This window comes from Lycium ferocissimum, chromosome 12, assembly GCF_029784015.1.
Source record: "Lycium ferocissimum isolate CSIRO_LF1 chromosome 12, AGI_CSIRO_Lferr_CH_V1, whole genome shotgun sequence".
NCBI classification, from domain to species: domain Eukaryota; kingdom Viridiplantae; phylum Streptophyta; class Magnoliopsida; order Solanales; family Solanaceae; genus Lycium; species Lycium ferocissimum.
In genome coordinates, this window is record NC_081353.1 from 35,635,417 (window position 1) to 35,648,737 (window position 13,321).

General features: G+C 33.6%; 1 protein-coding gene and 1 long non-coding RNA gene across 2 annotated transcripts; both read left to right on the plus strand.

The window, feature by feature from the left end:
- Positions 1-2,602: 2,602 nt before the first annotated feature.
- On the plus strand, positions 2,603-3,549 carry LOC132039254 (protein MAIN-LIKE 2-like). The gene is made up of 3 exons (XM_059429781.1): positions 2,603-3,067; positions 3,188-3,322; positions 3,409-3,549. Exons 1-3 carry the CDS (start codon positions 2,603-2,605, stop codon positions 3,547-3,549), a joined length of 741 nt encoding a protein of 246 aa, XP_059285764.1.
- Positions 3,550-4,802: 1,253 nt separating this feature from the next.
- LOC132041211 (uncharacterized) lies at positions 4,803-5,381 on the plus strand. Its single transcript, XR_009410937.1, has 3 exons — positions 4,803-4,904; positions 4,991-5,089; positions 5,163-5,381. It is a non-coding gene; the product is annotated as an uncharacterized LOC132041211 (long non-coding RNA).
- The last annotated feature ends 7,940 nt before the right edge of the window (positions 5,382-13,321 follow it).

Here is a 13,321-nt window from a genome sequence, read left to right on the forward strand (position 1 = left end):
TTAAGTTCTATACGTTATTATAACATAATCAGTCATTTTTAAGATGATTACAAGTGAATCATTATCCACTCTGCTTCAGGAAAATAAGAACGATCAAACAATTCTTAGTCATGACCTGTATGGATCAGATCATCTATATAATATAATAAAATATAAATAAATAAATAAATTTCAGATATTTAACTTTTTTACCTCAATTTAGCAATGATTTCGTCAGGATCTTAAAACTATACGCCAGAGGAGAGATAAAAAAAATAAAAATTGCAAAGTTAATTATTGTTTACTTGGCTAGTCAAGCATAGGCTAATTTATAGATTGGGCTTGATTACGAGTCCGAAATCAAAATGACCCAAAAAAAAAAAAACATTTTGAATCAAAATATCCCAACAATAAAAAAAAGGTTACATAACTACTTTTAGCACAGTAAAATACTGCACTAAAACACTTAACCGTGACGGAGCCGTTAAGTGCTTTAGCGCAGTATTATACTGCGCTAAACCAAAGTTTCTCTCACCTATAGCGCAATAAAATACTGCGCTATATCACCCAACATAAAATCCCATCGGGTTCCACCACTGGTCCTTCCAGTGGCAAAAAAAATAATAATTAAAAAACGCCATTGGAGGCGATTTGAAGGTGGTCCCCACATCAAAAAACGTCGTTTTCTATTAATTTTAAATCCTGAAAGTTTAGATTCTAAGATATTCAAGTCAGTCGAGTTAAAGATTCTAAGCTCGAATTTTGGGAAAAAAACAGACAACTCGATTAACACAACTCTACAAAAAATCTTCAATTAAGGTTTTTTACTATGACCTTTTGTTATTAATTTGTTATATACATTATATTATACGCATGTTTAACATTTAATCGTCGTTAATTTTCAAAAAAAAAAATCGATTTTTTTTGTTTGTTTGATCGGATTGGGCAGTGGCTTTTGCCACTATTCCGATTTTTTTTTTAATTCATTATTTGTTAAATGTTTATGAATTGTTAATTTGTTAAATGTTTATGAATTGTTAATTTGTTATATGTTTATGAGTTGTTGATTTGTTAATTGTTTATGAATTGTTAATTGTTAATTGTTAATGAATTATTATTTTGTTAATTGATTATTTGTTAAATATTGATTATGAACTAATTAGTTGTTAAATATTGTTTATGAATTGAAAGATGTTGATTGGTAATGAATTATTACTTTGTTAACACTTTGTTTGGATGATTGTTATGTATTGTTTCATAATGTATCGTATTGTGTACTGTATAGGACCAAATTAGTCTTTACATAAAATAGGACCTTTTGTCGTTACATAATGATGGATTTAACGATACGATACAATAAAATTAAAGTAACAATCAAAGCAACCATTGTATTTAAACTAACAACACAATATAATACAATAGGTAACAACCATCCAAACAAGTTGTAAATGATTATGAATTGTTAACCTATATTATTTTAAAAGCATGAATATATATGTTAAATAAAAAAAGATTATCTAAAAAAGAATAATTAAAGTTCTTCTTTTCATAAATACATAAGTTAACGATAAAAATGTCAAGTTTGTAGGAAAATATGTGGTCGACGAATATACTCTTTTAGTCTAATTTTATCGTAGTTGTATTGGCTATTTGGTCAACTATAAATATATCACATATTCAAAATAGAGTTCTAAACAAATATTACTGCTGAATTTCGATTCCCAAACTAATTAACTTAAAAGTCTTTGCCATCACATAATTCAAAACTAATTAACTTAAAAGTCTTTGCCATCACATACGTGTCCTTACTATCACATATTAAATTTACCGCACATTTAATATGACGAAAGTTATGTTGAAAATAATTATTTTTATTCCAATATTTGGTTGGAGAGTGAAAATAATTTTTGGAAAAGACTATCTAATAAAGATTTATACATTCAAAATAAATATTGTATTCAAGATAATAAGTAGATATTTTTTTTCCAAGTTTCTTATCAATAGAACATAAATAATATTATAAAAATCGACAAGAAATATTCGTTCAACGCACGTACATAGAGACTACATACCCCTAAAATATAGTAATCTCCTATTATGTAATTATGCCATTGTTATTTTATTTATTTGTGAAATTGTTTATCCCATGTTAATTATTTACAAGATATAATACTACATAATTCACATATTCCCTACAAATTATTAATTAGTTAACATAATTTATCTTTCATTTCAAGAATAATGACTAATTTAGTTTGTACAGATCGGACTCTTTCATGGATCCGAATGTTCCCCTAGGCCCGATGATCATCCGGGGCCTGATATTTACCCGGGGCCCGCTGATAAATCAGTATTGTCTTTGAAAGGTAATCATAGGTCAGAGTTATTATGGGCTGGTACTATAGGGATATCGACTAGGCTCCATCCCCGTAGGCTGCAGAGAGCGTGGACTCTTTTACACGAGCGGCCCCCACACTCTCGCATCTTAGAGATATTATTTCGGGGCGGCATCTATCGTTGCGTGTTCGTTGGTCGGGTACAGCATGATTGGGTGCTTATTACGGCCATGGTTGAGCGGTGGAGGCCGGAGACACATACCTTCCATCTTCGCACAGGTGAGGCTATGATTACACTTCAGGATGTGGAGGTCCTCTTTGGATTGCGGGTAGATGGAGAGCCACTATATACTCGGTACGAGCCTCCTCCTGGTCAGACGTGGGTGACAGAGTTGACTAGGCTCACCCATTTCGTGCCTAATGCCGCGGCCCAGATATCAGGACAGAGTTGGGTTCAGCTTAGTGCACTCTGCATTTATTTGGAGGGTCTGGATCCGATTGTGGACGGCACCCAGCAGGACGATGTTGATCGTCATGATCGTTTGTACCTGCTTATTATATTCGGGGGCATCTTATTCCTGAACTCATCGGGTGCCTTTGTCAGTTTACGTTATTTAGTTTTCTTGGAGCATCTGGACTGCTTGGGAGATTACAGCTGGGGCGGTGCTGTTTTGGTGTATCTTTACAGATGCCTGTGCCGAGCATCTATTGGTGCTGTTAGAGATGTGTGTGGATTTTTTGCTCTTCTCCAGGTAATATTTTAAGTGTGTGTTCCTTTAATGTAAATAAACCTCTTGAAATGACGACTAAAAAATCGTATTTTCTAATATCGCTTACAGTTATGGGCGTGTGAGAGAATGCTGCCTTTTCAGCCCGTACCTAGGCATCACCTCGAGATTGACATGCCTTATGCAAGGAGGTGTACAACGGGTTTTGACGGGGATGTAGATACGCACCACAGTATTCTTCCATTCCGGCACCACCTTGATCACATGACGGACGATGCGGTAAAACTATTTAACTTTACATTATTAATTTAATTAAACGTCTTTTCTACTTGTTGATCACTGATTTGTATTTATATGTTATGCAGCTATTTATATGGACGCCGTACGCTGTTATATTAGATAGTTTGTCGGACTTTTGCAGGGCAGGTCAGGGGGTTTGGAGGTCGTGGTGTCCATTGATACACCTGGACATCGTAGAGGACTACATGCCCGAGCGTGTCTTATGACAGTTTAGGCATTCACAGAGTATACCCCCTGACGTCCGTCATGAGCTCCGACACTACCACGGCCGGGACGATCGGCCGTCGTTCGATGATGATTTTCTGGCTTTCAAGGTTGTCCAGCTCCACCGTTGGGAGAACAGGCTGGGCACTTTAGCGGTGGTCGACCATTTAACTCCCATTGAGGATTACATGCGCTGGTATCATCAGATCACACGCCGATTGATCGGCAACCCAGCTTTGCGTCCTGCTAGGGATGTAGGATACTCAGCATTCGCAGGACAGTACGAGACATTGGTAAGTTTATCGTATTTAGATTTATTTAATTGCATTAATTGTTACGTTTTCAAAAATAACTTTTTTTTTTTTTACTGTTGAACACAAATGCAGCTGGTGGCCGTACAGCTATTACGCATCTTGGGGTTAGAGCATATGCCTTACCCCGGGCTTGCGTCGGAGATGGTACGGATATCCGAGGATGGTATCCGGCAGGTAGGTAAGATTAGGCGCATGGAAGAGCCTATTCCGGAGGCTGAGTATCAGCCAGCGCCAGGAGGAGGACCGGGTGCTCCCAGAGGAGGAGGCTGTACTGCCAGAGGACGCCGTGCGCGTAGAGGACGCGGTGCTGCTGCTAGAGGACCTGGTGGTGGAGGACACCATCTGGTAGATGAGGCAGATGATGCCGATCCCATTCTAGAAGACGTTCCCGTTCTAGTCCATCCGCAGCCGTTCCAGGCCGATGGCAGCTCACCTGGGACTCACCTACGTTTACGCTAGCGCTCCTACTTGCTGAGATACCTGGGTCTTCATCACAGCCGAGCCAAAATGCATACATGGAGAAACGTGATAACGTCGATTGGGCGGCGTTACGCGCTTCATTAGCTGATGAGCGGCCTGTGAGGAATTTAGAGGGAGCCAGGATTCTTGACTTCGATGAGTTTTTGATCCCGGTTAGTATTTAAAATACTTATTTGTTCATTTAAATTAATTATTTTAAATATATATGTTACTCATTATTTAGTAAAATTTTATATTTTAGGATTCGGCGCCAGCGGGTCCACCAGAGCCACCCACTCAGGCATTTTCTCATAGGCCTGCCGAGCCAGCGGTGTCTTCCCATGTGATGTCAAGCCACAGGTAAGCTTTTTATTAAAATTAGTTTTATTCAATATAAGGTCAATATTTAATATACATATTTGATTATTTAATAATTTATTTTAAATATGTATGTTACTTATTATTTCATTTTTTTCATGTTTTAAGATTCGGCGCCAGTGGGTCCATAGGAGCGACCCATTCAGGAGCATTCTCATCAGCCTGCCGAGGCAGAGGTGTCTTCTCATGAGACTACCGAGGCGCAGGTAAGATTTTTACTTAAAATTAATTTTATTCAATATAAGGTAAATATTTATTTAATTTTTATAACCTTTATTTGGACTTCAAACAGCATCTCGTCTAGGAGACTACCTCATATTCACCACCAGACCTATCTCAGGAGCCTACAGACCCATCTCAGGAGCCTACTCAGGCGCTCGTTGACACACAGGTTTGATTATTCAACAAACGTTAATGTATTCAATATAAATAAGAAATGGTACTAATTATTATATACTTTTCAGGTTCATCCTTCGGCGCCTGCGGTGGCGACTCTCGACGAGGAAGAGGTCGAGTTTTCAGACCCAGGTCAGCATGAGGTTCTGCCCGTGCTAGCGGGACCAGATCTCAAGAAGAAGCACATTCTAGTCAAGGACGCACGGGCCAGGGGAAGAGGAGATGATCATGACTTGGAGCGCCCGGTTATTAAGAGGAAAAAGGGCGATGGAAGCGATGGCGAGGGCGGTGGGGATGGTATGAGCCTTAGGCCTAAGGATAGTCTCAGGCATACCACATGTGAGACCCATTCACGCTAGTGTATATACATTAGTGTTGTATAGTTTATCGTAAATATTATATATTTTTTGCATATTTATAAATATTATCTTAGTCTTTATTATTGTTTATAGTTTCACATCCTAAATTGTTAATAAAAAAAAAATGTGACACATTCGAAATAAAGTTAAGCATTAATTTAAAAATAACACGAAACCCTAAAAAATAAATAACGTAAAGCTAATGACTACAGGTCTTCAAACAAAAAAGGACTTCGAGCACTTTTCAACCACTAAAACGACAATCCAAACTTTTGCATATCCTTGATGTATTAAGCCTACCTTATTAATTGTACAAATATAAGTACGGTTCTATATAAAATATTAAAGTTCCGGAGTTTAAAAGCATGATTAATATACGGCTAAACTACGTAAAAAAGAGTGAAAATTTAATAAGAGGTTGTTTTTGGAAAATAGTGGACTCCTATAGCGCAGTATTTTATTGCTCTATAGGTGAGAGATAATTTGGTTTAGCGCAGTAAAATACTGCGCTAAAGCACTTAACGGCTCCGTCACGGTTAAGTGCTTTAGCGCAGTATTTTACTGCGCTAAAGGTAGTTGTGTAACCTTTTTTTTTGTTGGGGTATTTTGGTTCAAAATGTTTTTTTGGGGTCACTTTGGTTCCGGACTCCTTGATTACCATGGAACTGAAATTTTACAAATAAGACTCGAGGATTGACATTCCATTGCTGTCATTTTATATGTGTATGAATATAATTAATTATGGAAAAGTCACACAAATACAACTTTTAAAAATGATAATTAAAAATATTTACAACTACTTTCTAAAAATTAAATACAATTTATTCAAAATTTTAACTTTTTAACTACAAAAATACAACTTTTACCTTCCTAAAATATCTATAATATTTCATTTTAGGACTTACTACCATTAATGCATATTCACGTTTTACTTTCTTTTTCTTTCAAAATCATCCAAAGTATTTTCCAAATAACCAAAACAAAATCAACTTCACATCCCATATTCCATCTGCCGTTTTAAAATGATTTCTTTTTCTTTCGTTTCCTCCTCTTTATTCTTCTTTTTTATTTTCAATTGATGACTGATGCAAATTTTTTCCTGTGACTAAAAGAAATTAGTTGAATTTATTAATATTAAGAAAACTACATGAAAAGATGGTATATGGTATAAGAGAAGTACATGAAAATATACCTAAAAAGTATAAAGTATATAACAAATCATATTATATGTATATAGTATATAACAGTGCAATATACATAAAATATAAGTACAATAGTATATATACTTGTTCAAAGAATTGTAGTATAATATATATCATATAAATAATATACTTGTTTATTGATTAGAATGCTAGTTGAGTAGTTGGAGATTTTCAAAAAAGTATTTAATGTGTTTTGATATATATTTAATTTCGTTATCACTAATTCTTGAAACTCCTTAGTTTTAGCCTTTTATTAATAGCAACATTTTTTAATTATGGTATAATATCATAGGGTTTGAGATAATGTTCCCTTAATAATAGGTAGGAAAGGAGAACTTGTAAGGACAAATTAAGGAAAATAAAATAACTTGTATAAATTTATTACCATATTTATATGAAATTGACCATATGTAAAGATTTTTCCTTTCATCATTTATAGGGTATATTTTGTAGATTCTGTAAATTAAAAAATAGTTGTAGATTCTGTAAATAATAATATATTTATTAGTATTTATGTAAGTTACTCTCAATATGTCTATGATGTAGTGTTTGGTGAGTTGTTAGCTAGTGTGTATCATCTTCTACCATTACATGAATTAAATTTATTTCCACAAATATTTTGATGATTTCGGCTTGTTAATAAATAGAGTACAATAAACATATCTTAAGTTGATGCGCAGTGTAATTTTCCGATAAATTTGCTTCATCACATGCAGGCTTTTCACTCCATAATTAATTAGTGCCACTGTCAAATTAAATGATAGTGGGCTGTGGTTCGTCGCTCGATCATTTATTAATGTTCTATAAATCAACATACACCATTCTTTCTTTATGCAAAAATATTAATTGAAACCACTTTGGCCAATATAATTTACAATTATTTGTAAGGTCCTCATTGTGTCCACGGTCCTGTCTTGTCCATCACAGTTCACAGATAATAGCCTTAATATTATTATAAGAACAAACATTTAATAGCTTTAATATTACTATTTAATAATTTTATTAATCATAAGAGTATGTATTTAAAATACCATTCATCTCTCCCTTAAATATCTCAGTTTAACAATTCAGTTATTAGAGCAGTCAGAGTAATGAATTTGAAGGAGAAAAACAAGTAGTAATTTTTTTTTCCTTAAACGTTAAATATTTTTAAACAAATTCAGTTTGTCATACCAACAAAATTTCTCAGAGGCAGCAGGCAATTGTATCATATACTTACCGATGATAATATGTATTTTTTTCTATTTCCCACGCAGTGCTCGATATTCGTGTCAATGTCCGTTTAAATTCGGACTCGTGCTGGAAAGTTCCAAATTGGTGAGGTCAAACACTCACTAACAAAGGTGATTTCATATCCAAGGCTCGAATCCAAAATCTTTAGCTAAAAATAAAAGAATACTTACCGCTTTATCACAATCCTTATTGGCATATACAGGGGCGCATCTAGGGCCCGCCGAGGGTGTTCACCCAAACACCTTCGGCAAGAAATTATACGGTATATATAAGGTATTTTTTTCTTTTTTATGTACATATATGGATTTTGAACACCCTAAAAAATAAGAGAAGAGGTTAGTTCAGTGGCTTAGGGTGTTCAAAATTCACCTTGAGGTTCCAAGTTCAAATCCCAGTCACTAAGTTTTAAACTATTTATAACAGACAATCTAATTACCAAAAAGTTATTATGTTTGAATTATAGTTCCAGGGATTGAATTTCAATGGCACTTCGGCAACAAAAAGATCGGTTTTGTGATCCACTTTAAATGATCTTTTTGTTATATGGCCTTTTTTCAGAACATGAATTGATAATTAATTAAAACACAAATTTTTTTACAAGATTATTTCTTCTATTCGAATTGTAACTGATCATGAAAAACCATTTCTTGTTTGGCAACTATAGTACTTTCCAAATATTAGACCTTCTCTATACATTTGTCTTATTAAGTAAATTAAATAATTTTAAATGAAATAAATATTATGGTTAGACCGTGATGTTCATCTGATACGTTGGGAAAATGAAATAAATAATTTTAAATGGATGACATATTGTACTGGAACACCAAACGTACATATGAATCGTAACGAAAAACTATGCTTGCGTAGCTATTAGCTATTTACGTAAGAGGAGTATTCTGTCCGACTCTACTAGTATTATATTCTAAAAATTAAAATGCTGAAATTCTTGGCTTGGCTTTTGCCTCCAATTTTTGCCCTAGTCTTCTTGCTTCACAACAACTTTGGAGAATACTTCACCATGTTTTTTTTTCTTTTCGATATCCACGTTATGGTTCAATTAAATTTAAATTCGCACCAAAAAATTTCACATTGTGAGGTATAACGCTCCCAAACAAAAGCAAAGCGATCATACCTAGCCTGGCCAAACAAAATATAACACAACGGGGTTTATCTCACTTTTATCATAGTTGCCCTCCAATGGCAAGTGCCCCGACTGGTAATTAGCTCAGTGGTGGAGCGCGTCCTTGATATTGCATTAGGATGCGAGGGTCCTCAGATATTACTTCCTCCTTCCCATATTAGTTGTCATATTTCGCTTCTCGAGAGTCAAATTATGTGAACTTTGACTAGCATTTTGAAATATATTTTCTCACTAAATTAACGTGAGAACTATGGTAACTTGTAAGTATTTATCAAGTATATAGTTTTTAATATTAAAGTTAAATAAAAAATATTAAATTGGTCTAATTTTATTTAGCTTAGAAAATGAGTCAAATGGACTTTCAAAAAGGAAAACATGATAACTAAAATGGCTTGAGGGAGTACTAAATTAAGATAACATTTTTACATTCATAGGTCTCATTTGTTTACACTTAATGGAGGTCTGAGTCTGAATGGTTCAGACCTTAGGCCATTAAGTGTATTTGTTTACATTAACATCTAAACACTTATTTGGTCTGAATAGGTCTTAACCATTAAGATCTTGAATAAAGTCTTAATATCATTAAGAGTTTCTTTGGATGGATAATTTTTAACACTAGCTCCACCCCAATCCTCCATTACCCCATCTCCTACCCAACCCCCAACCACCCCCCAACCCTACCACCCCCCACCACCACCACCAACACCACCCCAACCCCTATCTACTCACCATCACCACCCACCACTACCCACCCCCATCCCCACAAACCACCCGCCACCACCACACAACCCCCATCCATTCACCACCCCCACCACCCACCCCCACCTACCTTACCCTAGACCCACGGCACCCACCACCATCTACCAACACCCACCCCCTCCCCCACCACCACCACGACAAAGCATCTCCGCTATTAATAGCAATCATAAATGTTTCATTTTTTAAAATCAAACAATATTTTTATTTAATTAAATTTGTATTTATTTTAAAATATTTAGTTACTTTTTTTATTTGAATTGTATATTTATTATGTCAAATAAATATATTATGAACATTCAAATATTGAAAAACAAACAGTCTTAATCATTCAGTATTCAGATCTAGAGACAATATTTTAATCATTCAGATGTGCATTCAGATTCATACGTCTTAATTTTAATGAAAACAAATGAGGTCTTACTCTCAAGATTCAAGATTATTCCTTTTATAATGTGGAACAATTCAACTAGTTTCCCTAACTTGAATGAGTTACCTCTCAAGATTCAAAATTATTCATTTTCCCTAACTTAAATCTCATTCGGTCCATAAATTTGAGCTCCTACAATATAGACGTTTAATGCAGCTCCATTTATTTTACTAATTTCTCTCTTAATTTCTCATTTGTCTTTTTTGTTCCCTTGAATAATTGTGTTCCCTTTCAATACTTTTATTATTAGTTTACTATTTTCTGGACTGCTCTTACTTTAATGCATTCAACAATTAATATTTTAGTTTCGGTATGATATTTTCCTTATTAAAGTATCTTTACTATTATCTAAACATAGAGACTCACTATTAATCTTAAATTAATGTTTTTTTAATTAATATCGTCATATATAAAATTTATATGTATAAAATAATATAGTGATTGACGATGCGTTAATCAAGGATGAAATTAGTCCAATTCAAGACAGCCCCATACCACATGTTTTATTACTTTAGTGTTCTCTTTTTTTCAAACCTAATATCCAATTATTATTTTTTCTATGCGTGTGAAAAAGGCAACCATTTCTTTATTGTTGTTATTGTATTATTTTATTATTAATAAGCAGTAAATATTACAAACTACTATTTGGTTACGTGCCGCCACTTTCACTTAACCTAACCATTTATTTCCCCATGAGTTGATGACTTCTTCTCCCTTTGAACGCCAAATTCATCAACAAAAAACCAAAAAAAGAAGAGGAAAAAAATTAGTCATCCCTAGGGTCAGTCATAGGTCATGCATGTGACAAAACGTTTTTATTTCGAGTATATATTTATATGCGAAAAATAACAGTAACCCTTTTGTTTAATTTATTCTTAACCATTTAATCTACTTGAAAAGTTTACTTGTAACTTGTAAGAATGGAGAACTTACCTTGAAATCAAATGAAAGAACACGAAAAAGTCATATCATAATGCTACAATAGCCAGAAGAACGTGTTAAGTAAAAATAAGAGATATGTACATTATTGTGGCACCAAATTCATCCGAGTTCAGTAATTTTGATACGGAATATACATTTATGTATATAAATTTTTTTAAATTGCAATAAATAGAAGGTCTAAACCTATAATTTAAAAGTACAGATAATTCAATGTTGAAAAAATTATACAAATAGCTAGAATTTATAGAGTTTAAATCGATCACACATTAATCTATGATGAAACTCATAGAATTAAACACTTTAGCCATAGCACTAGGTTGCATCCATAGGGATAAAGGCGTGGTCCAAAGGGGATAGTAGTAGGAGGTAGGTAAAAATCTGTCTATTTCGTATAAGTCGAAACTTGTAGGTTGATTCCTTACAATTTTGCCTTATAATTTCTCTGACATTTTAATGTTCTCATCACGAGCTAGGTCAAATATTGGAAATGAATATTTCGTACTCCAACTTTAAAGTTCATGTGGGAACTAGAAAACAAATCTCCCTTCAAGTTATACATGACCATTCAAGAAATATATGGTATTTCTTATTTTCTTTCTTTTCAATCTATACATTGATTATTTTAACTTTAGAATATTTTTAAGTATTTGGCACAATTTTATTTTTATCCATAATTATCCTGAGTTCATAAAATTTCAAATTCACTAAATTATTCAATAGAATATTTTCCTTATTAAACTTTTTTTCCCACTACTCCCGATTTTATAGGGTACTCTGTTTAGTCTGTTTTGTCCTTCAAAAAAAAAATTATACCTATAAAAATTACATGACGTGTTTAAGATCACTTTTAAAGATATTTTTTTTTTGTGTCAAAAAGTCTCTCTTTTATGCATTCTTAAACTATGTGTGCAATTATATATGTCATATAAAATGAACAGAGAAAATAATATATTTTAGCATTTTAATATTCAATCAATAAGATAAATTAATGTTTATATCTCCTAGCCAATCATTGTATGTTGTGCAAAATGAGTTTTAGTACCACTAAAGGTGGTGGTGGAGTGGTAAATGTGATGCTGCTGATGTAGGGTGGGTCAAACATGACTAGTAGACTTCTAGGTTGACAAACTTCTGAAGATGAGGTGCATATAATACCGTAGGCGAATCTCACATAGAATGGAAAGGGGAGTAAAGAGCTTTATATCGAAGAAATTGCATAGGTTACCCTTCAACTGGATTGGTCTTTAATTCAAAATTGAACTTATGCCTAGCGGGGCACAAATTCTTTAAGAGTGAGGGCATAACTTGTGAGATATTATTATGAGAAAATATAAACTTATGCCTTGTGAAAAGGTTGTTTGCATAATTGAGGGACAAAAATTAAACATCAGCACACAACAGGGACAAAAGTGCAAATGACCCCTTATGCATAACTAAATGGTACGCGCTTTTTAGGTTCAATGTGACGTAGTCCAAAAGACAAATCCGTACGAGCCTAGGCATAAAGAGACAATACGTGTCATCTTTGATCAGAAATTTCGAGTTGAGTGTTGAGAAGTGAATCCAGACTAATCAAACCCCATGATGGGTACCGGACACCAATAAAAAAAAAATATAAATTAAAACGGTTTGGATCGTCTAGTTAGTCTTAGTAGGATGAGATATACAAGAATATCCCATGAGATTATTTTATCACACCTTCTATATCGGATAACTTATCCCACCATTTGTATATATAGAGCTCGTTTGGTAGGAGGTCTTAGCTAAAATAGTCATGATATTAGATGTGATATTATTTTATACCATGTTTGGTTGACATTTTGGGACATATATAACTAATACATGGATTATTTAATACAACAAAGGGTGTATTATCTTATCCCACCACTACCATGGGATAATTTATCCATGGATAAAAAACTAAAATGACAAAATTAGCCTTGTTTTGCTCCAAGAAACCTATAAAGGCCAAGCATCCAAGGGTATAGTTGGAACAAATTATTTCTTAAATTTTAAAAATAAATAAATATCTTTTGTGTCCAATTTTAGTGCAATGAACCAAACACCCAACAATAATAATCCCTATATTACTAATTCATGTATTATTAATTCCTACAATACTAATCCCTGCGTTATTAATCCAAGTATAACTTATCTTTAAACC